The sequence below is a fragment of the Bactrocera neohumeralis genome, chromosome 3 (genome assembly GCF_024586455.1).
Source record: "Bactrocera neohumeralis isolate Rockhampton chromosome 3, APGP_CSIRO_Bneo_wtdbg2-racon-allhic-juicebox.fasta_v2, whole genome shotgun sequence".
In the NCBI taxonomy this organism is placed as follows: domain Eukaryota; kingdom Metazoa; phylum Arthropoda; class Insecta; order Diptera; family Tephritidae; genus Bactrocera; species Bactrocera neohumeralis.
The window spans coordinates 51,601,124-51,629,070 of NC_065920.1; the positions used below are offsets into that span (position 1 = coordinate 51,601,124).

The following is a 27,947-nucleotide window of genomic DNA, read 5'->3' on the forward strand; positions in this document are numbered from 1 at the left end:
CTTCTCAATCAAATGAAATGTGCCAAACTGCTAACTTTCCAGTGGGAATCTTTATTCTTATATAGCATAATTTACCTTCAATAAAATCCAACAAACAAATTTTAACAAATACAATGTTAATATCATAATATTTCACACCAACTGTGAATACATTTTTCTATTTAGATAAAGACAAATAAATATTTGCGAACTAAAAAACTACCGTAGTTTTTAATATACATACATATGCAATAATAGAGTAAATATTAGACCGCAGTTCACTAGACTTGCGGTCTGAATGCAATTCTGCTGGGTCTGAGAACCTTCATTCAAAGCAACATCTATTGACCACAACCATTGCAAAGGCTCTACAAGCTCGTGCTTAGGAACATATTGTTTGATATCGAAAAGAAGACCAAGGTTTGAAGACAAAAAGATAATACAATGATATGTTTACATCGATCGAAGATGACACTTGAATTAAATATGAACTAACATAGAATATGAAAATGGCACCGAAGTAGATTTCTGGAGCTTAAGGCTCCGTTGCTTCTTCTACGGTCTGCATCACCCGAATGACTTCAAACGACGCCATATTTTTCCCCGCTCATTTGGCACTTCTCTTCAGTAAGGAAATCGCTACCGTTCAATGATAATCGAATGTTTTTGGCCCGAATTGAATGGTATGGACTTGGACACTATGTGGTTCCAACAGGACGGCGCCACAAGTCACACAGCGAACGGCAAAATCGAGTTATTGAAAACCGAGTTTGGTGAACGTGTTATCTCACGAAATGGCCTATTCCATAATAATGGCATCGAAAGCACTTTCAACAGGAATTGCTTTGATATCCCAAACCGTTTTTGTTCTATTTAAAAATTATTTTCTTTTTAAACTTTTGTAGCGCTCTTATTGAAAACCCCGTTATAAACGTACTGTTTAAGAGAACTGCGTTAATAAAGTCCAAAACTTTTTGCATATTTATAGGCTTAATATTAACATTTTCGATGAGCCAGTCTTTTTGTTCAGGTTTTAGTTTTGCATCTGAATTTGTAAGTAGTCTTATACGTACTCTAAAGAGAAGCTAAAGAGGAGTGATACAAGTTATAAAGTATAACGATACCAAAGTCAAAGTGCTTTCATTACTCCTTAAGGCTTTGGAGCAGTAAGTGCAGCGGCTGAACCACTAAGACGCATTCAACCACACCACAATACCTAAAGAGCTCTTTATATTTCCTGCGGTACACCTCGGATTAGTTCTTCGCTACTGCTGGAGTTCGAGACTTGGCTACATTCTTTGATAATATTTTCTAATTAAAAATTTATGTGACAGATCTTTTATTACCTAGCAATTCAAGAAGATGGACCTAATACGATGGAGTTGTTATCATCCAACTTTATTCTCACATCCTTTACTGTCATGTTTAGATACGTACATAATGGAGAACAATTTTTGTCTACTGCCAGAAATTTCGCAAAGAGTTCAATAAGTTCTTAAGCACTAAATAATCGTATTTTTATTGAAATTTCCTTAATTTCGAATTTAGTTGACAATCAATAAAACACTTTTAGTCTATAAAGATTAACACTCCCAACAGAACTTTATACAGCGGCTGTGGGCGCAGCAGATGAGGATTCAGGAGCAGCCGAAGAAGATTCAGGTGCAGCAGATGAGGACTCAGGTGCAAGAGATGAAGATTCAGGTGCAGCAGATGAGGATTCAGGAGCAGCAGATGAAGATTCGGTTGCCACGAATGAAGATTCAGATGCAGCAGATGAAGATTCGGTTGCCACGGATGAAGATTCAGGTGCAGCAGATGAGGAGTCAGGTGCAACAGATGAAGATTCAGGTGCAGCAGATGAAGATTCAGGTGCAGCAGATGAGGACTCAGGTGCAGCAGATGAAGGTGCAGCAGATGAAGATCAGGTGCAGCAGATGAGGACTCAGGTGCAGCAGATGAAGATTCAGGTGCAGCATGCGATGAAGATTCAGGTGCAGCAGATGAGGATTCAGGTGCAGCAGATGAAGATTCAGGTGCAGCAGATGAAGATTCAGGTGCAGCAGATGAGGATTCAGGTGCAGCAGATGAAGATTCAGGTGCAGCAGATGAAGATTCAGGTGCAGCAGATGAGGATTCAGGTGCAGCAGATGAGGATTCAGGAGCAGCAGATGAAGATTCAGGTGCAGCAGATGAAGAACTCAGGTGCAGCAGATGAGAACTCAGGTGCAGCAGATGAGGGTTCAGGTACAGCAGATGAGGATTCAGGAGCAGCAGATGAAGATTCAGGTGCAGGTGCAGCAGATGAGATTCAGGTGCAACAGATGAAATTCAGGTGGTGCAGCAGATGACGACTCCGGTGCAAGAGATGAAGATTCAGGTGCAGCAGATGAATACTCCGGTGCAGCAGATGAGGACTCAGCAGGAGATGAAGATTCAGGTGCAACAGATGAAGATGATGGTTGAGGTCGGGGTTGACAAGGGCGATGATCCTGAGGTCTGCCTAGGAGCGCACCAGGACCAAAAAGTGGGCGTGCCCCAAGTCTTCCAGGACCTCCAAGGAGTCTTCCAATTAGTCCACCAGGTCCTCGTCGTCCAAACCCTCGTTGACCTGGCAATTTTTTATATTAAAAACTTAAAAGAACTAAACAAACTTCATCTAGCACAACATACCATTAACTAGGATGAAAGCGAAAGCGACGAGATATAATACTGTAAAAAATTTCATCTTGTCAATCAAATTAACTTTGCCAAATTGCTGACTCCTCAGTGGTTTCTTAAGTCTTATATAGCACAATTGCGTTTCGCCAAAATTTCATTAAACAATTACATTGTATTTATAAACTATTATGAATTTCTAATATTAGACCAACTATGAAAACATTAACTATTGTAACTCTATAAATATAAAAAGTTTGTAATCAAACAACTACGGAAAATATTTATAATACGTAATAATAAAGATAAATATTAGACTGCCGGCAGACTAAGCATGAGATCTGAATGTTGGACTTCATTGCCCGACAACTTGTATTCGCAACAACAAGCCTTTATCAAAAGCAAGTATAAAAATAAAGGCCTGAGAATCAAAACAACAAGGTGACCGAGTGTGATACCATGTTGACAGCACAGCTTTAAGGCGATGGAAGGAGATGGAAGCATAAGGAGCAAAATAAACAGTACTTTGATATGTTAACACTAATAAAATTTTTTTTTCAGAAGCAAAGGCATACATCTACTACTAGTCTAGATGGTACATTCGGGGGCTCTAAAGTGGTTTGCTGCGAATCAGGCTTAGTTATTACATTGTTTCTGTTCCGTTTCTGCTATCAACGCAACCCAACTAACAGACTTTAGTCTAAGGACTTTTAAGAAATTTTGATGCAACAAAGAAACACTTTGCTTAATAGACAGAATATAGGATTATAAGCTCTGTATCTCATAGTCATCTACAAATAAAAACGATCTTTATTTTACGGACGTCAAACTAATTAAAAAAAAAACACTTGAGTAAATAATGTTTGTTTTCTGAACGAAATTAACGCAAATATTATTGTTTTTATCGAAAGTCTTGCGATTTTGTAAACAAAACTATATTTGGTTAAGTTGTTGTCGGCGCTTTCTTTGTTCCTCGGTAAAACAATAAATACATAAGTTATGTTATTAGTTTACGAATAACCTACTAACTAAAAAGAAATTAATTGATCTGCCTAAAAGAATTGAAGAGACCACTTGAAACAATTCGCTCAACTGCTTTAATTCCGATTCATAATTCTCCTTCATCAACAGTTGTTATTTATTGGGGATCTGATTGAAGCCAAAATTTTTGGGTTGGGCTTAATTTGAAATCAGGCGACTTGATAGAGAGCTTGAAATTGATGCTTCATCTGTGATCTGTTCGATTGATGCATTCTCAGCGGTTTATCAATAAAGTTTTCCATCATAGAAAAGCCAACAGCTGACAGCTAACCATTGTGCATCGAGTATTCTGACATTGTACAGATATCGGAGCGTTCAACGAAATAAAAAAAAGAAGCGAAAATTGCTGCAGTAACTCCCTGTTATTCCCACAAACTGAATAGGAGTATTTCCAAATCGTTTAAAATACGATTAATCGAGTTGAAAAACAGCAGCAAAAGCAACGATACTCATCGCAGCCATCTGCAAATTTGTATTTAGAATTTCTAACTCATTCACTCAGTATGATACTTCAGTAAGAATCGATCGATCTGGCAAAGGCATCAAATATGATAAATACGCTTCTTGTCACGTAACGAAATGGAAGACAAAAAGCTAAGGAACATTTTCGAACCATTTATTCAAACACGAAAAAAATGGCGGCAGAACTGAAAGTTGACAAAGAAAAACCAAGAATCTGCGGCCGACAAAAAAAAACCGAAATTTTCTGCGTAGAACTTACGAAGAACAATATAGGTTCGCAGTGTACATTCCTTTGTTCGATACGATCGGCGCAGATTTGAAGGTGCGCTTTTCTAGAGAAGTAATGGACGGATTTCAACTGAGTTTGCTGCTTCCAAAAAAAGTATGTGCTTTGAAAAGAAAAGAAATGGAAAATCTTATTGACTGCTTGATAGATAGATTCAAGGGCCTATTGAATAATGACAACGTCGTGCAACGTTTGAAGCTTAAAGGTGAACTTGACCACTGCCAGTGCCACTGAGGGCAGAAGTAAAAGTCAAAAGACAACAAGTTACCGACTACTGCAATTACCGAACCGTTGAAGAACTGAAGAGAGCTATACAACATAATTCATAGTTTTCTTCGCATATTCTGCACACTTCCTCTGACGAATGCGAACTCTGAATGCTCTTTTTCGACACTTTGCCGCATGAAAACGTGGCTGAGGACGAACATGCTTCAAGATAGATTGATCGGCCTGGCTTTGCTGCACACGTAGGATTTGATATTAGAGAGTGGATTTGAATTCTACTTGTTTCAAGTATATGTTTATTTCCTTCAAGAGAGTATAGTTATTACATGTTTGCATAACATTACACAGTGAAACTTAGTATTGGCGCTAAGAATAGCCTTAATTGTCGGTTGAAAATCCACTAGAAGATTCATGGACTTGCTGTGCTAATTTGGCACTTTGGCCTGAAAGACTGAAGTCATAAACTACCTTCTGCTAGAAGTAGGCTCCTGTTTCTATTTCACCTTTTTATAAGTCGGTGGATATGTATACTCATGTCCTCGACCACAGTACCATTGGTCCATTATTTCCTATTAGGGAATAACAACGTTGTGTTTACTTCCTCATGAGTCTCTCTCTCGGACGCATTATGAATTTAACACGAGTTCTTTAACAAGGTCGTGTATGATACTAAACCCGTGATGACGCCGGGTCTGACTCCAATGGCCTAAAACCATGAGCAGCTGGCCAAAAACATTGCCTCTTACTTCATTTGTGTATGTATTTGCCGGATATCGAGGATAACCTCCAGAGCCTTAGTAACGTGGTTGTCATTGCACCCGTAATACAATACTTTTTCGATAATGCCATCCATCATACCACCATATGAGGTGGATAACAATTGTGTAGAGCCAATAGACCATAAGCTCTCACTATGTTCTCCAGCTTATTTTTTATCTGAGATGACTTTGAGATATTTAAAAGAGCTCGAGAGTACAATAGTTCTACCCATTGACCAAGGTAACTCAAAGCATGTGGGGATACGATACCTAATCGCAGGATGCCAGAATTGATCTTATAAGGGAAGGTATAAAACCCCAACGTATATAATTATAGACAAGTTAGTATGGGACTTAACCAGGCTAGAAGGTTCGGTTTAATGTCAAATGAAGCGGTAGCTGATTTCAGTGCGGACATACTAACGTTATTGAATGCACCGTTTTTCCTAAGAAACATGCGATTGTCCCATCTCCTCATGAAGGATGGTATCAATCCATTTCCCTTTGACGTACGCGTGCTGCCTAACCTTTAACCGGTTGAGTGATCGTTTAGATGTTGGACAGATGGGTCTATAAGATTTAGGCAAGGAGTTGTTTTCCTTTCTAGGTTCCGATATGAAGATAACTTTGACTTCCTCTCACTTACTATGCGTGTACGCTAAACGGGCACAGGCGTTATATATATACATATGTATGTATTAGCAACGAGGTGAAACCGTAAATAGAGTAGAGTGGAAAATTTATTATCCGTCCGTAGTATTAAGTCAAAGCCTTGGCAGTCTACCAAAAGTTCGAAAATCTTTATTTTAGGTATAAAGCCGATTTTACGAGTTTTCGACACATGGACACGTTATTACCAAAAAAAAAGATTTTCTGCGAACTTCAATTAAATATGTACAGTATCTGAAGTATTATATTTAGTGGTCCCGTTTTGACAAGTTTTAGAATAAGATAAGAGAGCGTACCGTAAGGAGCCTATTCGTCCAAAAAATTATTTTGAAAGACTTGCTGGTGCTTTATAGGCATAGTTGGGGCCCGACGTCGTTGAGTTTAACAACATTACTTAAGAATTCCGGGATAACGTTTGGCATTAGAAGTGGTCCAGTAGTTCCTGAGACATATGATTGTGATCATTGTATCTATAAACGCGGCAGTAACAGCTGTTTCCATCTACAATCAGTAAGCTTATCAAAGGAACCTTGCGAAGGTTACACCTATGGGCCGCAAAGAACTGACTAGGGGTTAACCCTAGTACGACGGATTTATTTGTTATGCATTAATAAAACCAAAATACTTTAATTTCATATTCCCCCATTTGGTGGTATTATAATTTCTCGCTATCATTCGACCAATTCTTACATATGGAACAGTGGTTTGGTAGCCATAATTAAAGAAAAAATATAATATCCCCAGTTTAAGAGAAATAAAGAGGGCAGACTGAAGAGGAGTTACCGCCGCCATTCAATCATGTCCGACTGATGCGCTTGATATGCTCCTGCAACGACTGTCCATAAACGTTTTTTTATACGAATAGTAGCAACATTTTCTGTAATAAGAAGAAAGGAGGTAGCAAATTGGAAGAGGAAATCTTATGGACGTCGCAATATTCTGAGCCAGCTAAAACAAATCTAAATAGATCAGGCTATATCTTTCCAAGGTTAGATTTAAATAGTGATTTCTAGGTGAGAATACCCTCTAGACGTGAATGGAGAGGAGATTGAGGGAAGAGAATATTATCTCAATCTCAACCGACACTCAAAAATGGACTACCGAATAGGGACAGGAGTATACTTAGAAAAAACTCTCTCTCCATTCGTTTACCAAACTCAGCTAGCATCTTTCAAGCGGAAACACTAAGGATAGAGAAGACCTGTGGAGTTTTGTTGAATAACTGCAGGAGGAAACAGATAGACAGTCAGTATTACTAGCCTTGTCGCAAGCTCACTGATAGGTTAATTCCACTTGTCATACCGGAAACCGTTTTGGAACAATTTCGGTAGTAGAAAAAAACAGACGAGTTGGTTAAGTCAAGAGCATCTCAAGACGAACCTGAGGCTTAGAAAATACTGCAGAAACGATCCAAGAAGAAGCTAACTTGAATGAATAGCTCAGAACAGGTTTCCATGTAACCAAAGGCAAGATAACGTAGTAATATGGCCAAAATATGACAAGACAAGAACTAAAAACTCATTAAAGAGCTCGGTTTCCGTATGTGACGAGAGCATATACGTATAACCCACTATTTAATAGCACTACATTAATTCAGTCTATACTTTGTTGCATATTTATAGGCTACGTAATATTAAGCTTAGCTTTATACATTTTTTTGATTGGATAATAAAAGCATTGAATATTTCACCAATAAGATTTTGTTTTACTTCTGAAAATTTTATCAACCTTACACGAAGCCGTAATAGAAGCTTGAGTGTACTGATAGAAATTATAGAGTCTAACGATACCACAATCATGAAAGCCATAGTTCTCGAAGTGTTTTTGTTACACACGATTTCGCCACAAGAGGTGTAGCGTCTGAACCAGCAAGGACGCATTCGTCCACGCAACACATCACACCAATGAGCACAGAGAAAAGTCAGTCCATAGGAAGGTGTTTCTATACAGTTTCAGGTTTTCCAGAGTTTATGTTAAGAATTCAATACATTTTTCTTAAGCGGATAAAGAAATATATTTAAATTTTTCAGTTCAGTTTTAATTTAATTGACATCAAGATAAAATAATTTTTATTTATAAAAACTGACGCTCCCAACAGAACTCTATGCAGAGACAGATGAAGATTCAGCTGCAACAGATGAAGATTCGGGTGCAGCAGATGAAGATTCAGCTGCAACAGATGAAGATTCCGGTGCAGCAGAAGAAGATTCAGGTGCAGCAGATGAAGATTCAGCTGCAACAGATGAAGATTCAGCTGCAACAGATGAAGATTCAGCTGCAACAGATGAAGATTCAGGTGCAGCAGATGAAGATTCAGCTGCAACAGATGAAGATTCAGGTGCAGCAGAAGAAGATTCAGGTGCAGCAGAAGAAGATTCCTGAGGTGCAGCAGAAGAAGATTCGGGTGCAGCAGATGAAGATTCAGGTGCAGCAGATGAAGATTCAGCTGCAACAGATGAAGATTCGGGTGCAGCAGATGAAGATTCAGGTGCAGCAGATGAAGATTCAGGTGCAACAGAACAGATGAAGATGATGGTTGAGGCCATGGTTGGCATGGGCGAGGACCATGAGGACCATGAGGACCATGAGGTTTGCCTCCAGCACCACCAAATGGTGGACGTCCGCCAGCTCCACCTGGACCGCCAAATCCTCCGGGACCGCCTACACCTCGTCCACCTTGTCCGCCATGTCCTTGATGTCCTCTTGCAAAACCTCCAAATCCTCCAGGTCCCCCACCGCTTCTTCCACCTCGTCCACCAGGACCACCAGGTCCACGTCGTCCAAATCCTCGTTGTCCTGGAATTTTTTTAATTTTAAAATTTTAAAGCACTCAGCAACCTTCATCTAATACAACATACCATTAACTAGGACGACCGCGAAAGCGATGAAGAATAATACCGTGAAGAATTTCATCTTTGCTATTGAATGAACTTTGTCAAATTGCTGACTTCCAAGTCGTTCCTTAAGCCTTATATAGCGTTTCAGCAAATTTTCAAAAAACAATTAGATTTTGTTTGTATGTATGTATGTATAGGTATAAACATCTAACTTTTAACCACCTGTAAAAACAATGTCTGGTGTAACCACGTAAATATAAAATAACGTAATCAAAAAGTACCGTAATAAATAATAAATATTAGGCCGTCACTAGCCAAACGTTTGTTGTGAACGAACAGCGAAGTACCGCTGACTACGAACCTTTTCTTAGGTAAATATTGCTAGTTTTCTGAACAAAATTAAAATAAATATTATTGTTTTTATAAAAAGGTTTGCGATTTTGTGTAAAAACTATTTATAAGTATATTTTTTTAAGTTGTTTTGGCCGTTTTCTTTGTTCCTCAGCGGAACAATGAAAAAAGTTATGTTGTTTGTAAAGTAAATGTCTTTGGACTACATTTATCTATTTGCCTAAAAGAATTGGTGAGACCACTTGGATTCATTAACTCATATCCTTTAATTACCTTTCATAATTTTCCTTCCACTCATTATTTATTTATTGAAGAATTGATTGAGCCCAAAACTTTGGGCTCGTCAAGGAAACAATGAACTTTTACATCAACATTTGTAAATAAAACTGAGTTGAGGTGTTTCCGTGACGAGATGTGACCTTATTGTAAGGACATTACTCGTCATTAGTCTCCAGCTCTGAGATAAAGAAGGACTGTGTTCTTAATACTCGTATAAACGAGCTCATATTTATTTGATATAAGTCTCTTCCTCGAACTTAGTTTTTTACTTGCCGTGACTATCCGTACGTCAATACTTTATGGATACAGTGTGATAAGGGGTCTCATTTGTTGGGCTGAAGTTCCAAGCTAAAGTTTGTCTTTATGATATTAACGTCAAGAGATTATCATGTATCAGACAAAATGTCCTATGTGATACAAGCTAATAAGTCTTCGTGTAAGTGATTGATTTTTGTATCCTCCCGCGGTTACCAATGCCTAGTCAATGCGCGAAATGAGAGCAAGATTTGAGTTCCTGGAAGAATACCTAGTTAATTTGAATCTGATGATTTATAGTGATAGTTGGAGGAAATGCCATTAACCCGCATCATATTTTCTTTCATTCACATCTATAGGGAATAGATAGGAGCCTGAAACCCGCTACTGAAGTCGCAGGAACTATTATAACTCACTAAGCGAGAGCTTCCTTAGACTACCATCCATTTAGTTTTCCAAAATTATCATACATATTGACCAACATAAACAGTTTAAGTCAGCGGGAAAGTCAAAAACGGCTAGCAGAAGGTCTGGTAATGATGAGATACCACTCAAAGTGACCAAAATACCAGGTTCAAACTCAACCGAAAATTCGAAAATCTTTATATGAGGTAAATACACATTGCTCTATTCGGAAATGCCTTGATATTGATACATGGAATGCATCGTCGAAGAAATGGTTACGCAGAAAGTAAAGGCAAGTAGTAGATTGACATCCAAATGTGTTCTCAACTAATGCAATAGGACTAATTTATACAATCCACCCGAAAAACAACGATTGCTTTCTACCTTCGGTTGCTATTGATTAATGTACGCGGTTCAACTTCATTTGAGTCATTGCGTATTGTGAATGGTACGGTGTGTGCGACTTTTTGAGAAGTATGCGAGCAATTGCAATTGCTGGAACATGATAATCACTGGAATCAAACGATGGACGATGCGATAGCTACTTCGTATGCCACTGAAGTTCGCACACTTTTCGCGAAGATCACTTCGACATATCAGCCTTCAAATCCGCGTCAATTATGGGATTCGAACAAAAATGACATTGCCGATGACATTTTACATTGTATTCGCTAAGAATTGGAAATGTGCAAATTTCGGTTGATACCTCCAGTGGTTTGATATCAATTCCACCTGACTTTTGTCAATTCAATTCAACGAAAGATGAACTCATCACGAATGTTTGTTCGAACATTGGCCAAATTATCGTTACGATTGCTTGAGTGCACGCGCAATTTTAGCTGCCAAAAATACAAGACGTTAATGACTTAAACTGGAAGATTCTGTGTCAAATTTCGGGAGGTTTGCGCTCATACAAATCGATCGTCTTGACAATGAAGACGAAGCCATGAATTATCCAGTGGATTTTCTACATTCTTTGGAGAGGCTTGGTATGCCGCAGCATCATTTGCGTCTCAAAGTTGGATCTATCATTATTATGTTTCGGAATTTTCATGCGCCGAAACTATGTAATGGAACCCGACTGATTGTGACCTAGCTATCGAATAAAAGGGGGCAGAATGCTTGATTTTACGAATTCATTTGAGTTCTAACGATTTGCCATTTCAGTTCAAACGTATTCCGTTTCCAGCGGAAATTTCCTTTGTGATGACAATCAACAGGACAAAAGGATAATCGTTAGAAGAGTGTGGCATAAATCTGGAAATGCTATATTTTTACACGGCCAGATATACATGGAGTGTTCACGAGACATACATGGATATACATGGAGTGTTCACAGAACCCAAACAATGTTTATCAAGCTGCGTTACATTGAAAAAAAGTTTAGAAAAATCGGAAATAAATGATTTTCAACACAATATAAATTAAACTTTCTTTTCACTTCAAAACTCATAATTTTACGGAGAACAACGCCTGCGGGGTCAGCTAGTTTATATATATAAGTCAATATCTATTTCGATTAGATTTAGGTCACATAAGTAACCGTTAGGTGAAGAAAATTGTTATACCTCAATACTAAGATCACTCCGTTAATCAAGTCCATAGCTCATTGCATATTTATAGGGTACATAATATTAAGCTTAGCTTTGGATATGACAGCCTTTTGATTGGATAATCTGTTAGAAGCCTTAAGACTGAAGCTTTTTTGAAAAAATCGAATATTTTACTAATTACATTTTGTTTCGCTTCTGAAAATTTAATTAGCCTGAAAGAAGGTTGAGTCAATCGTAGAGTCCAATGCTACCAAAGTTTTGAAAACCTCAGTTTAGGATAGTTCCTGAGGATTTTTATAGTTCCTGAGGATTTATATAGTTCCTGACATTATTCAGTTTTCAGTTTCCAGGAGATGTTAATAAATGCACCGATTTTTAAGGGTTTTGAAGCTGTAAATGCAATGGTTAAATGTGAACAAGGACGCATTCGGCCACACCAAGGATACATAGAATCACGCTACGGATTACGAAAACTAGATTATTTTGAAGTAGACAACTAAATTTAAAATAAAAATCCAAGTTGTGCACTTTTTATCCTGATTTTTATTTTTGTAAGGTTAGGTACAGAATAGAGGAAGATAGTTTTCTATTGTTTTGGTTAAAAACTGACTGCATTTTTCTTAAGCGGATAAAACAACATGTTTTTATTGAAAGCAATATAATTGGTCACAGTTCAAGGTTCAGTTGAAGATTCAGTTGCAGCTGGTGCAGATTCAGTTGCAGCAGATGAAGATTCAGGTGCTACAGATGAAGATGGTGGTTGAGGTGGGGGTTGCAATGGGCGAGGACCATGGGGACCATCAGGACTGTCAATTGGTGGAGGTCCGCCAACTCTTCCAGGACCGCCCAATCCTCCAGGGCCGCCAACTGCTCCACCTGGGCCACCAGGTCCACCTGGTCCACCAGGTCCCCATTGACCTGGAAATTTTTTATATTAACAACTTAAAGTAACCTTCATCTAGTGCAACATACCATTAACTAGGACAACCAGGAAAGCGATAAGGAATATTGCCGTGAAGAATTTCATTCTCTCAATCAAATGAACTTTGCTAAACTGCTGATATCCCAGTGGTTTCTTTAGTCTTATATAGCATAGTTACTTATCACTAAAAATTCAACAAACAATTACATTGTAGTTATATTTTAGTACGAATTTCTAATGTAGTTTAAAAAAAAAATGAAAAACACGCTTTTAAAGCACATGAAAATAAAAAGTAAAAATAATTACTAATATAACCTGAGAACAATAATAAGCGATTGGTTCCCTTATTGAAAGCGTGCGTTGCTCAATATGTGAAAAATATGGCACAAAGCCATTCACGCTTTTTTCAGCGAAATTAGATTATACAAGATTGTATAAGTAATTATTTTTCACTTCTTAGAAGCGTGCTTTTTAGTTTTTGTACTCTTTCAACATGTTGCTACAAAGTACAATAATGTTGTTAACCTAACGGTTGTTTGTGTATCACCTAAAAATATTCAATATAGATATATAGTAGTATATAAAGAGTGATCCAAGTAGAGGTACTTTTCTCATTACCTCTTTTTGACACATCACGAGTGAGTCGTGTAGAGCTGTCATGTTACTTAAAAAGACTTACGTCTAAACAAGGTTTACAAACCGTTAACTTATTACGAAAATTCACGTTCTATAAAGAATGTGTTTCAAGCACTTCACTCAACGTTTCGCTCAATCCTACTGAGCGTACTATTTGCAACACCATCATCCATTTTGCGACCCAGCATTCATTATCGGATAATATTCGACTGAATAGAGCACGTCCAACATACAGTGAAGTAAATATAGGAACCGTAGCGCGTATACGAAGACTGTGGAGAGTCGATTTGGCGCCGTTCGCAGCAACTCGGACTGACGTATGGAACGACTTGGCGCATTTTACGTCAAGATCTTAGATTGAAAGCGTACAAAATACAGCTTGTGCAAAAACTGAAGTCTCTGTACCTTTCCAAACGATATCGCTTCGCTCTATGGGCTCTTCAAAAGTTCCAAGAAGATCCGACTTTTTCGAGCTAAATTTTGTTTAGCGATGTGGCATATTTCTGGCTCAATGGGTATGTAAAAAAGCAGAATTGCTACATTTGAGACGAGAGCAACCTAAAGTGGTTCAAGAGCTGCCATTTCATCCAGAAAAGCAAGGGTTTGATGTGGTTTGTGCGCCGGTGAAATCATCGGTCCACATTTCTTTATTAATGATGCCGATGAGAATGTAACCGTCAATAGCGACCGTTAACCCTCCATGATAACCGACTATTTGATGCCTGAAATTGAAGCTCGTGATCTCGACGACATTTGGTTTCAACAAGATGGCGCTACTTCCCACACATGACTTCAATCAATCAATGGATTTATTGAGAGAACACTTCGATTAGCAATTAATTTCACGTTTTGGGCCGGTCGATTGGCCACCAAGATCGTGTGATATCACACCATTAGATTTTTTCTGGTAAGGATATGCAAATTCTAAAATCTATGCGGACAATCCCGCTTCGATTCAGACCTTGGAGCAAAACATCACGCGTTTCATTCGCCAGTTACCAGTCGAAATGTTCGAACGAGCTATCGAAAATTGGACTCAACGGATGGACCATCTGAGACTTAGCCTAACTAAAACTAAAAATGCCAAAGAATGTTCTTTCGAATGATAATAAATATAATTATTCTCCATTAAATTTGAATGTTCCGTGTTTTTTCTTTAAAAACCTCGAAATGAATCATCCTTTATATATAAATGATCTTCATGATAAGACGAACTGAAATCCTAGTGGCTGTATTTTTTTACTCAATATTGTTCATATCGGACCAAGTCCACATATTCCGAAAATGTGGATCAAAGTTTCAATTACGAACTTTTTATGGAAAATATCGGTCAATCTCACATATAAATTTGAAATTCAAAGAGAGATATCTGTATGTCCAAAATGAGTTCAATCGGGTCAATAAATCTCTTAGCCCGCACGAACCTAATACAAAGAGTAACGTTTTGTCATTTAATAGTGAATTGTTTTATTTACAGGGAATTAAAAAATTCATCTCGGCCAAAAAATGGAATTAACTCGTGAACATTTTCGTGCGATCATTTTTCACAACTTTCGACGTGGATTATCACGACAAGAGTGCATCGATGAACTAAAATCTTTGTATGGCTATGAAGCACCATCCTATAGCACTGTGAAAAACTGGTACAACGAATTCAATCGTGGCCGACGCTCGCTCAAAGACGATTCCGTGAAGGTCGTCCAAAAACAGCCGTTGTGCCAGAAAACATCGATGCCGTACGTGAACTGATAATGAAAGACCGTCATGTAACATACCTTCAGATAGAGCCATGCCTATGCATTTCTCCCACCAGCATACATTCGATATTGCATGAACACCTGGCCGTAAAAAAGGTTTGTTCTCGTTGGATCCCGCACAATTTGACAATCGCTCAAAAAAAGGCTCATGTGGATTGGTGTAAAGAAATGCTGAAAAAATACGATCGCGGTGCTTCAAAAGACGTTTATAAGATCGTCACAGGTGACGAATCATGGATCTATGCGTATGAGCCCGAAACAAAGACCGTGTGGGTCTTCCAAGACGAACCAAATCCAACGAAAGTTGTTCGTGGAAGAAGCACTTTGAAGCAAATGGTCGCCTGTTTCTTCGGCAAAACCTGTCATGTGGCGACTGTTCCGCTTGAGCAACGTAGGACGGTCAATTCTGAGTGGTACACCACCATTTGTTTGCCTGAAGTCTTCGGAGAAATTCGAAAAACGAACAAGAGAAGACGAATCATTGTGCATCATGACAATGCGAGCTCTCACACATCGGCTCAAACCAGCGCCTTTTTGACCGGCCAAAACGTCGAATTGATGGGTCATCCGCCGTACAGCCCTGACTTGGCACCCAATGACTTCTTTTTATTCCCACACATCAAGAAAATAATGCATGGTCAACGATTTTCGTCGCCAGAAGATGCTGTTGAAGCATTCAAAAACCATGTTTTGGAGGTGTCTCAATCGGAGTGGAAAAAGTGCTTCGAAAATTGGTTTGAGCGCATGCAAAAGTGTATAAATCTTGATGGAGAATATTATGAAAAACAATAAAACCATTTTCGTTGATAAATATTCCTATTTTCATTATTAGGCCAGAAATATATGTATATAGCAGCCGTAACAGTGTATCTTTGTGGCTAAAATGGATACGACAGGGATACAACTTGACCAAGTTCCCGTATAACTCAAATATCAAAATTTTCAAACATACGGCTGACTTTACTGCATATTATTGGTGATTGTATTTGAGGTACCTTATAGAAATAGTAGGAGCATGTATTTGGCCTGTGGCATGTTAATTGTAAGTGGTGCTGCCAAAATAGATAAGTTCGCGTCAAAACTACCCACAATTCCCATAAACCACTTATAATGGTTTTCGTTTTCCTAGCAAACCTTATGCTGAATATGTCGGTCCGTGTGAGTTATACGAAATCGAAAATACGTTCCCAAGTGAACCTGAGCATTGTATAAAAAAATAAATAAATCAGCCCGTATCTTTCTCCGCCCCCAATATATCACATAAATTGACTAAATGTACAAGTTTTCTTAAAATTTATGTGGTCTAGCGCTGAATTACAATGTAATTGGGGTATAACTTTGTGTAAACCTCTTATCGGGGATATAAAGAACTTCGATCCGCTCGTTGACGTTCTCCATATCATATATATTGCCAACACCCGAATGAACTTTCCGGGTTTTAATTCTTGCTAGTTGCAAAAGTATAAAATTTTCGATAACACTCGATCTTAGCCCTTCCTTACTGAGGAAATTTCCAGGGCTTTGATTCTTACAATTTGCAAAGCGGATACAAAAAAGATGGTTTTATTGAAACTCCTTCACTTCTAATTTATTTGGCACTTAAAAAAAACATTTTTGGCTATAAAGATTGACCCTCCCAATGAAACTTTATGCAACAGTTGAAGCTGCGACAGATGAAGATTCAGGTGCAACAGATGACTCCTCAGGTGCAACAGATGACTCCTCAGGGGCAACAGATGACTCTTCAGGTGCAGCAGATGAAGATTCAGGTGCAACAGATGAAGATGATGGTTGAGGTCGGGGCTGGCAAGGGCGGGGACCATGAGGTCCGCCTGGGAGCGCACCAGCACCAAATGGTGGGCGTCCCCCAAGTCCTCCAGGACCTCCAATGAGTCTTCCAACTAGTCCACGTGGTCCACCAGGTCCTCGTTGTCCTGGAAATTTGTTATATTAAAAATTTAAAAGAACAAAGCAGCCTTGATTTAGTGCAACATACCATTAACTAGGACGACCGCGAAAGCGATAAAGAATAATACCGTAAAGAATTTCATCTTCTCAATCAAATGAACTTTGCTAAACTGCTGATATCCCAGTGGTTTCTTTAGTCTTATATAGCATAATTGCGTTCCCACGAAAGCTCAACAAATAATTACATTGTATTTATATTTATATTTTAATAAGAATTTCTAATTTTAAACCAACTGTGAAAACAATTCCAGATAAAACTATATAAATTATAAAATAAACACATTCTAAAAAACCTACCGAAAATATTTGATATACGTAATAACGAATGTAAATACGAGTATTAGACTGCCGGTATACTCGTACTTGACTTGTGATCTAAACTTCGTGGGCTTCGCTCGCCGAACCGCTACTCGGAAAACATACATTAATCAAAAGTCTTGTAAGCATAGAAAAAGCTCCGCGCATTAAACCGATTTACACTGGCCAAAGACTATCTTCCGGAAGAAAAGAAAGGAAAAGCTTTCGAAGTCTGTGAAGTGATTTCCTTCGGATCAGGTTGAAAATAAAAATTTTCTTCTACATACTATCAACACAATCTGCCGAAAAAACTAAAAAGAGTGACACAACAAAGGATCCTTCGTTAAATAAGATGGATATAGGGCTATAAACTCTATTCCTCTTGGTCATCTGCAAATAAAAAAAAAACTGTGTTTTACGGACGTCAAATGCGGACGTGAATAACAAAGAACACTTGTGTAAATATTGTTTGTTTTCTTAGCAGAAAAAAAAATAAATAAAATATGTCAGTTGTTGCCGCTTTTTTTTTTTTTGTTCTTCAGTGATGCAGTAAAATAAGTTATATATAGTTAGTTAAAGAAATGAGTTAGTGCAAAGACATTTGTTAATTGGCTCGTTTGCTTTAATTACGTTCCATAATTTTTCTCCTTTGGGCGGTGAAAAAGACCATAAATTCTTTGTACAACATTTCTCAGTAAATCCCAAATAAGGCAATCGATGATGCCGGCGATTGATCCGTGAAGCTACTTGTATTCAGGAAGGTAATATCGACATTTGAAGCGGTGACCCTAGTAAATATGTTTACTGATTGGAATTGATGAAAGGGTAGCACAATACAATATTGTATGATTGTAGCCCTCTATGTTAAAGGTTCTTCAAACCAGCATCATCTGACTACTCTAAAAAGCTTTTACGTCCCCCTTACCTATAGAACATAATTGGCAGTTATTTAAGTTACAAAAGCAAGCGAAAGCTATATAGATTATAAAATCAACAGTAGTGTGTGACAGGGATCTGTACGCGGACCCCTACCTTGGAACATATTGTACTGCGGAGTACTACCGCTTAATCGCAGGCAAGCGGATAATGACGCCGGTAACGAATGTACCGCCCAGAACCCAAACATTTTTTTTCTTAAGCAGAAGCGCAGAATAGACGAGGGATTCTCCAACTAATCCCCAAAATTGAGTTATGACTAAATAGATCACACGGCGAGGTAGATTTTTATTTAACTCAAATTTTTTATTCTATGAAACGATTCAAGCACGAGGATGATGCCACATTTACAGAGACGATACCATCGCGAATGTAGTGCATACCTTTTCCACAGTCCGCAGTATGAACAGAAAGGCTATACTAAGAGCATACATGTTGTATTAACCCAACCCCTTGAAAACTTAGTAGACCATTTGGTTGAAACAAAAGAGATGTGGATAGCTGTGTGCGAATTAGCCGCCAATTCATGAAATCGCAAAGGACAGAGAAGTCTTAAACTAAATCAGATGACTACTAGGACGCCGACTAAATAAAAGTATACCCAAAGGACCAGAGCATACGAGAAGATGTCGGCGACAAACATTTCACCAGACGGCTTAAGAGACCAACAGAGCTGGGGTCAAGTAAATGTAAATTTTCACTGAAAGCCTTTGGAACTGCATATGTAAACATAAAATGTATGAGTATGGCATAAAGTCTGTTAGAATAACGAAAATTGTATGTATCAAACTGGGTCGGGTTTTATGGTGCAGTGTGAAGTGAAAAGATCCATGCACTTTCTCCTCCTTTGTCCAGCTTTTGCAAGACTAAGGTGGAAACATCTCGGTAATCTTACATTCCGTGAACAAGAAGACATAGCCGAAACTGTTATTAGCCGTCTCAACAAATTTGTGACAGCCTCAAGGTACGTTATCGATCTTTAAGTGTCCTATAATACAGTATACCACAACGGACTTGCGTTCTAAACTGTTTAATTGAGATTATTCTTATTATCGACCTTTCAACCTAACCTATTCTAGCCTGGTCGGGCAGTTCTTGAGATATATGATTTCACCAAAAAATGGCGGTGTCAGCACATTGTCCAATTTTACACCGATTTTTTTTATCCTAATCCCTTATACTCTCTTCTACGGTTAAAGTTAAATACATAAAAAAAAATGTTTATCTAATGTCAGAGTTTCAGTTGAAAATTCAACGAATTTTTCTGAACGGGTTGAAGAAATAATATGTTTGTGGTTTTCAGTTCGCGTTTAATTTATTTGACATTCAGATTAATAAATTATTACTTATAAAGATTAAAGCTTCCAACAGAACTTTATACAGCGACTGTGGACGCAGCAGATGAAGATTCAGCTTCAACAGATGAAGATTCAGGAGCAACGGATGAAGATGATGGTTGTGGTCGTGGTTGGCAAGGGCGCGCTCCAGCGCCACCAAATCCTCCAGGACCTCCTACTCGTCTTCCACCAGGTCCTTGACGTCCAGATACTCTTTGGCCTAAGAATAATTTATATTAAAATAATGAAAAGATTTAGCAATCTATATTTAGTGCAACATACCATTAACTAGGACGACCAGGAAAGCGATCAGGAATAATACAGTAAAGAATTTCATCTTGTCAATCAAATTAACTTTGATAAATTGCTGACTTCTCAGTGGTTTTTTAAGTCTTATATAGCATAATTGCGCTTCACAAAATTTTCAACAAGCAATTGTTAGCAAAATATTTACATATGTATTCTTTTGAAAATCTAATTTTAAATCAACTGTCAATACAATTTCTTGCATAAGTAAATATAAACAAATAATTGCGAAATAAAAATTACCAAAATTTAATATACGTAATAAAAAAGTAAATATTGTATTAGACTGTTAATAGACTAGTCGTGTGGTGTGAACATTGAAACAGAAAAAGAGGTCCATCCAAAGACTTGATCTGATCGAACAGTTTATATGACAGATGAATGATGGTGTTATGATCGCGATGAAAGGACTCAGAAGTACAACGACCCATAGAGCGGGGCCGGTGGTAACTTAGCTACTGACAGAGCCTGCCAAGCCAGTGCGATGGAAGGTGTGTACCGAAGTTAAAACAATCCACATAACGCAATGCTTCTGCGAGGAAGAACGTACCATCTGATTACTCGAGCAAGTAGCTCACGTTGTCAGTGTGTATTTTTATGACAGATTCGTGAGCCAAGGTAGCAGCCCTGCCAATGACCCCATCTTTCTAATGACTCCTGTTTAAAACCAAAAAGAAAAAATATATTAAAACTCTGACATCTATCAGTCTTCTTCTTGTTCTTTACTAGCGTAGACAACGCTAACGCGGCTATAGCCGAGTTAACAACAGGGTGCCACTCGTTTATTATTTTTCGCTATTTGGCCCTAATTCGAGATACCAAGTGCTTAAGTTCTTCTCCAACTGATATCGCCAGCGGAGTGGAGGTCTTCCTCTGCTTCCACTGAATCGAAAAAGTGCAGCTGCTGTATCTTGATTCACTGAACAATGTCCATGTCGTCGTATATCTCGTACAGCTCATCGTTCAATCGACTGCGATATTCGTCTTGTCAATACGTAGAGGATCATAAGTCTTCAGCAAAATCTTCAGATGATGTCATTGTCCACACCTCCGTACAATTTAGCAGGACGGGTCTTATTCGTCGAGAGCGGACTTTACTTTTCAATTGCCTACTCAGTCCAAAGTAGCACCTGTTGCCAAGTGTGATTCTGTTTTGGATTTCAAGACTTCTATTGTTTTTCGTGTTTACGCTGGTTCCATGATAGACAAAATTATCTACGACTTCAAAGTTATGACTGTCAACAGAGACGTGCGAGTCAAGTCGCAAATGCGATATGTATTTGTTCGATGACAGGAGATATCAGTCATTTTCATCAATATCATCTTCTCTGCCCAACATGGAAGAAATAGAGGCTACGATTAAACAACTCAACGCCTGCCTCATTTGGTGACATGATTCCTCTCGAAGCGCTTAAAGCTGACCCTGCAGTCTCTGCATGTTATTTCGCTCTTCCTTTTGAAGCTACTACCAGACGAATGGTTAACAGACATATAGGTGAAGGTTCTTAAAAACACGATCTATCCAAATGTTAAAAATATATAGGGATCACATAACATCATCAGCATCTCATCAAAAATTCTCACCAAACTTCTTCTAAACCGTCTTTAGCCCCTCTTGAAGGTGCGATGTGAAAGACAAATGTAGGCTTTCGCAAAAATAGATCGTCTTCCAATCATATTGTCACACTGCGCTTTATGCTGAAGCAAATCAACGAGTGGCAGGCGAATATCCGAAACTGTTTTGAAGACCTCAGCGCCGCTCTTGATAGTGTAGAGCGCACTCAGGAGTTATTTATATTCTAGAAGTATTCCAGAAAAACAAACGCTCTCTCTCATCACAATCTTATATGACAAAGAGATATCGCGCAAAACTGAATTCTGCTATCTTGGGAGCAAAATTACCGTCACCGGAAATGCTGCTGAAGACAATTCAAAAAATTTCTCAGTCAGTACCAAACTTCGTATTTTTAACTAAAGCGTTAAAATACTTGTAGTACTCCCATATGGTTACGAATCCTGGTCCTTTGCGTTGACGCAAAAACTGCAGTCTTTTGCAAATCCGAGTTTAAAAATAAAAGCTAATCATCAAACGAAGACGATTTGGCTGGCTGGAACATACACTACGCAAAAATATTGATGACGGTTGCAGAGCTGCTCTTAATTGAAATCCACAAGGGTACAGAAATTGCGGACCTTCGATAAATATTTGGCGATTCAAGGACTCTCACACTACCTGGAATAGCCTATCGCAACTAGAACGAACTTCATCGCTTTTGCGCCTTGGACCAACGCTTCAACAGTAGTTAAATAAAATTTTATATGCGACGGACATATTATCTCTCTAAGAGCAACTCTTTTTTGCCCCGGCCTAAACCATTGGCAAAGTTATATACATAATGGAGAAAGAATTTTGCTTAGTGTCATAGTTTTAGTTAAGAATTCAATAAATTTTTCTTAAGCGGATAAATAAATATGTATTTAGGTTTTCAGTTTAGTTTTAATTTAATTTAAAATAATTTATCTGCATTACTTTTTGTTTATAACAATTGACGCTTTCAACAAAACTTTATGCAGCAACAGAGGAAGATTCAGGAGCCACAGATGAAGATTCAGATGCAACAGATGAAGACTCAGCTGCAACAGATGAAGATTCAGGTGCCACAGATGAAGATTCAGGTGCAGCAGATGAAGATTCAGGTGCCACAGATGAAGATTCAGGTTCAGCAGATGAAGACTCAGGTGCTACAGATGAAGATGATGGTTGAGGTCGTGGTTGGCAAGGGCGAGGACCATGAGGTCTGCCTGGGCGCGCTCCAGGACCACCAAATGGTGGACGTCCGCCAACTCTTACAGAAGCCCCAAATCCTCCAGGACCACCTGCGAGTCTTCCAACTAGTCCACCAGGTCCACGTCGTCCAGATCGTCGTTGTCCTGGAAATTTTTTATATTAAAAGTTTAAAACAACACAGCAACCTTTATTTATTACAACATACCATTAACTAGGACGACCGCAAAAACGATAAAGAATAATACCGTAAAGAATTTCATCTTCTCAATCAAAAGAACTTTGTCAAATCACTGACTCTACTCCGAATTCTCTAGACTTATATAGCATAGTTGCCTTCATACAATTTTCCACAAACAATTGTTTGCAAAATATTTATAGTATTCTTCGCATTTTAAACCAACTGTGAATACAATTTCTAATATAAGTAAATACAAACAAAAAATTCCAACTAAAAACTAACAAAAATATTTGATATACGAAATGAAAAGAGTAAATATTAGACTACCCGTAGACGAAACGTGTGGTCTGCACGTTGAACTTCGCTGTCTGAGGAACTGTATTCGAAACATGCATTAACCTCAAAATGCCCTTACCCTACAAGATCGAACTTAGATAAATTGTCTGACTTCTAAATAAAAAGAAACTTGTTATAACATATACAAGGAGCTTTTCAAAGTAAACAGGACTTTTTGAATCTAGTGCCCCCTGGTGGCGCCTTCTATATGTCGACTGGTGCGTTAGAATCTGCTATCTTTATCGATTGTCCAGTGAGAATTTCATTGATTGAAAGTGAAGTTATTGCGTTTTAAGTGTCAGTATGTTTGTGTTATCGGTGCGAAAATGAACTTCGAAAAAGAGCCAACATTAAATTTTCTTTTAAAATTGATAAAACTTTTACCGAAACGTTTCAATTGATGAAACCAGTTTATGGCGATGATTGCCTATCCCGTAGCAGAGTGCACGAGTGGTTTCAACGTTTTCAAAGTGGTTGTGAGGACATAAATGACGATCAACATGTGGGCCAATCAAAATCCGTAATCACCGGAAATTCCATCGAAACTGTGCGTGAATTCATCAAAAATCAGCCGAAATCATCATTGAAATTCATGGAAATGGAATTGAACATCTCTAAAACATCGATTTATCGCATTTTGACCGAACATTTGGGCTTACGAAAGGTGTATGCACGGTTAGTTCCGCGAAATTGAAAGTTGGCATTTGTTGCACGATAAGGCGCTGTCTCATTGATCGACGCTTGTGACCGATTATTTGACCAAAAATCTCATTTTAACCATTAACCACTCGCCGTATTCACCTGATATGGCACCATGCGACGGCTTCCTTTTCGGAAAAAATGCATTTGCCCATGAAAGGAAAGCGTTATGCAGACGTAGAGACCACTCAAAAGGCTTGCACCGGCATACTGGCGGCCATACCGGCCAACAAGCTAAAACACTCGTTCGACATGCTTTTGGACCGTGCAAAAAGCTGTATTGAAGCAGAAGGAGACTATTTTTAATAAAATAAATTGATTTTGCCGAAAAAACCATTTGTTCTGTTTTTTTTTTAAAGTCCTGTTTACTTTGGAACGCACCTTGTAATCTGTCCTGACTCTATCTCTAAAATATTGGTTGATTATCGCACTGAAATGGACTAGAATTTAGCTTTATTTAAATCCAGTGTGTTAATCACAGGCAGGAAAACTCGATGTGAGCGTTATTAGGAGAAACTTCAGTTTGAGCTATTAGCATTAGCAAATAGGCACCTATAATTATGTTCTTGGTGTGGTTAATAAGTAAAAGACAGTTAGAGGAAAATAATATAGATACTAATACTAAAATAATATCCTTAGGGTAATATGCATCTAAACATAAGTCATTGTCGTAGCTGTAAACTCGTGTTGAATAATGAATCCTTCATTGCTCCATGAATGGAGATTAAGACTGAGAGCTTATGATATATGTTTCCTTGATAACCCAAAGAGTTTTGGGCTTAATCGAATATTTAATAATTAACATAGTGTAGGTTGAGGGAAAGGTGATCAAAGCGAATGAGCCAAATTTTTTTATTTTCTCTAATAAGAATTTTGTTCTCCACAGTCTGCAAAACTTACTTTACAGCTCAATTGAATGCGGAAAAAAGCAATAACACAAACTTAATTAAATATATAAATTGAATATTTATTTTAATTTCGCGCAGAAAAAACATTATTTACTCAAGTGTTCTTTGTTATTCATTTGACGTTCGCAAAACGCAGGTTCTTTTTTATTTGTAAATGACTAATAGACATAGTGGGGTATAATCCTTTGTTATGTTGGTTTTCAGCCATGCTAATTAATAAAGGGATATTTTGATATCCCACTCTTCTTAATCCAGCCGCTTCTTTTTCTTCCTTTTTACTGGCGAGTAGACCGCTTTTGGCTTTAACTGAGTTAACAACAATGCACAAGTTGTTTCTTCTTTTCGCAATTTAGCGCCGATTCTAGATACCGAGTGCAGCCAGGTCCTTTCCCACCTGAACTCTCTATCTGGGTGGAGGTCTTCTTCTTCCTCTGCTTCCATCGGCGGGTACTGCATCGAGTACTTTTAGAGCGGCGTATAACTCGTACAGCTCATCGTTCCATAGTATTCGATATAGCAGGACGGGAATAATTATTGACTTATAGTATAGAGTTTTGCCTTTGTTCGTCGAGAGAGGACTTTACTTCTCAATTGCCTACTCAGTCCGAAATAACACCTGCAAGAGTTATTCTACGTTGGATTTCTAGGTTGACATTGTTATTGGTGTTAATACTGGTTCCAAGATAGATATCTAGGACATCGAAGTTATGGCTGTCAACAGTAAAGTGAGAGTGCGACGACTGTTTGTTTGATAACAGGAGATATTTCGTCTTCCTTATCCAGTCTGAAGAAAGCAGAAGTAACAGCGCGGGGGTTGAGGGCATGATATCAATATAATCGGCGTACGCCGAGCCAAGTTTTTGCACACCGCGACGTAGATAGTAGACGGAAAACGCAATGACTGACCTCGAATTCCAAGAAAAACATTTCATCGCTCTTTTAATTTGCTGTAATTCTTGATTTTTCCAGACAATATCTTTGGTCGCAGTATATGTAACAATCGTAGTAATATTTGTTTATTTCTATCTTCTTCTCTGCTTTCTTCTAGCAACATACAAGTTCCAAAGTAAACAGGACTTAAAAAAACAGAACAAATGGTTTTATCGGCAAAATCAATTTATTTTATTAAAAATAGTCTCCTTCTGCTTCAATACAGCTTTTTGCACGGTCCAAAAGCATGTCGAACGAGTGTTTTAGCTTGTTGGCCGGTATGGCCGCCAGTATGCCGGTGCAAGCCTTTTGAATGGTCTCTACGTCTGCATAACGCTTTGCTTTCATGGGGAAATGTATTTTTCGGAAAAGGAAAAAGTCGCACGGTGCCATATCAGGTGAATACGGCGAGTGGTTAATGGTTAAAATGTGATTTTTGGTCAAATACTCGTAATCGGTCACAAGCGTCGATCAATGAGACGGCGCCTTATCGTGCAACAAATGCCAACTTTCATCTTCGCGGAACTAACCGTGCATACACCTTTCGTAAGCCCAAATGTTCGGTCAAAATGCGATAAATCGATGTTTTAGAGATGTTCAATTCCATTTCCATGAATTTCAATGATGATTTCGGCTGATTTTTGATGAATTCACGCACAGTTTCGATGGAATTTCCGGTGATCACGGATTTTGATTGGCCCACATGTTAATCGTCATTTATGTCCTCACGACCACTTTGAAAACGTTGAAACCACTCGTGCACTCTGCTACGGGATAGACAATCATCGCCATAAACTTGTTTCATCAATTGAAACGTTTCGGTAAAAGTTTTACCAATTTTAAAACAAAATTTAATGTTGGCTCTTTGTTCGAAGCTCATTTTCGCACCGAAACACAAACATACTGACACTTAAAACGCAATAACTTCACTTTCAATCAATGAAATGTCATGAAATTCTCACTGGACAATCGATAAAGATAGCAGACATATAGAGGGCGCCACCAGTGGGCGCTAGATTCCAATAGTCCTGTTTACTTTGGAACGTTTCTTGTACATTACACAAGTGTACTCGAATGCTTCCAAGCGTTTTAATGAATATAACTACACACTGACTGATATATTCGGCACAAAGTCTGCTGGAATAACGAAAATCAGTGTATGTATGTATATTAGGGTGCTTCAAAAAAAATGTCAAACTTTGTCAGGGGAATTTTTCAAGTTTGAAAAGTTGACTTTATGAATGTGTGATGGCTATTTTTGAGAAACGAAAATTAGTTGGTGAAATTTTAGTTTGAATGAAAAAACCAAAATTCCTATGCTAAATGTATGGAAACCTAAAAAAAAATAGCGAAGAATGCATTCGAGCACACTAAGGGTCCAAAGATTCACACCAAGCAACTGAGATATATGTAGATCTATCGACATGTGTTTGTCTACTAAAATACCAAATGAACTCTTGGTATTTTCAATAATACTCCTACCGTTATTACTCTTTGTTGGTATATCTTAATACTAGAGCTAATTTCTAAATTGAAACTCCATATGAAAAATATTTTATTTTCTATCGTTTTAGGAAGATCAGCTAAGCTAACTAGACATTATCGAAGTATACATCCTACAATAATATAAAATAAAAATACAAGTCGTACACGTTTTTATCCTAATCTCCTCTACTCTCAAGGTTATATACCATACATATTAGAGAAAAGGTGCTATCTACTGGCAGAATTTTGGTCCAGAATAAATTAATTTCTTTAAGCGATGTAAAAATATGTTTTTTTAGTTTTCAGTTCAGTTTTAATTTAAATCACATTCAGATAAAATAATTTTTGGTTGCAGCAATGGGCGATCTTAACAGTAGCTTATGGAGCTTCTGTGGGCGCAGCAGTTGAAGGTGCAGCAGATGAAGATTCAGGAGCAACAGATGAAGATTCAGGAGCAACAGAAGAAGATGATGGTTGTGGTCGTGGTTGGCAAGGGCGAGGACCTTGCGGTCTGCCTGGGCGCGCTCCAACACCGCCAAATCGTCCAGATCCTCGTTGGCCTAAGAATAATTTATATTAAAATGATGAAAAATTTCAGCAAACTATATTTATTGCAACATACCATTAACTAGGACAACCAGGAAAGCGATAAGGAATAATACAGTAAAGAATTTCATCTTCTCAATCAAATGAACTTTGTCAAATT

General features: G+C 38.1%; 1 protein-coding gene across 5 annotated transcripts; it reads right to left on the reverse strand.

Moving 5' to 3' along the window:
- Nucleotides 1-8,151: 8,151 nt before the first annotated feature.
- Nucleotides 8,152-27,934, reverse strand: LOC126753395 (uncharacterized). 5 transcript variants are annotated; one of them, XM_050464802.1, is made up of 3 exons: nt 17,070-17,151; nt 12,476-12,676; nt 8,152-8,503 (listed from the first exon to the last, which is right to left on the reverse strand). In XM_050464802.1, the coding sequence occupies exons 1-3, from the start codon at nt 17,122-17,124 to the stop codon at nt 8,181-8,183; spliced, it is 579 nt and encodes a 192-aa protein (XP_050320759.1). In that variant the 5' UTR covers nt 17,125-17,151; the 3' UTR covers nt 8,152-8,180. The 5 variants fall into 5 exon arrangements, 3 of the variants coding, with proteins under 3 accessions (XP_050320759.1, XP_050320758.1, XP_050320757.1); XM_050464801.1 differs by lacking the exon at nt 17,070-17,151 and adding an exon at nt 27,864-27,934 and having other exon boundaries at nt 8,166-8,503; XM_050464800.1 differs by lacking the exon at nt 17,070-17,151 and adding an exon at nt 12,731-12,812 and having other exon boundaries at nt 8,166-8,503.
- Nucleotides 27,935-27,947: the final 13 nt, after the last annotated feature.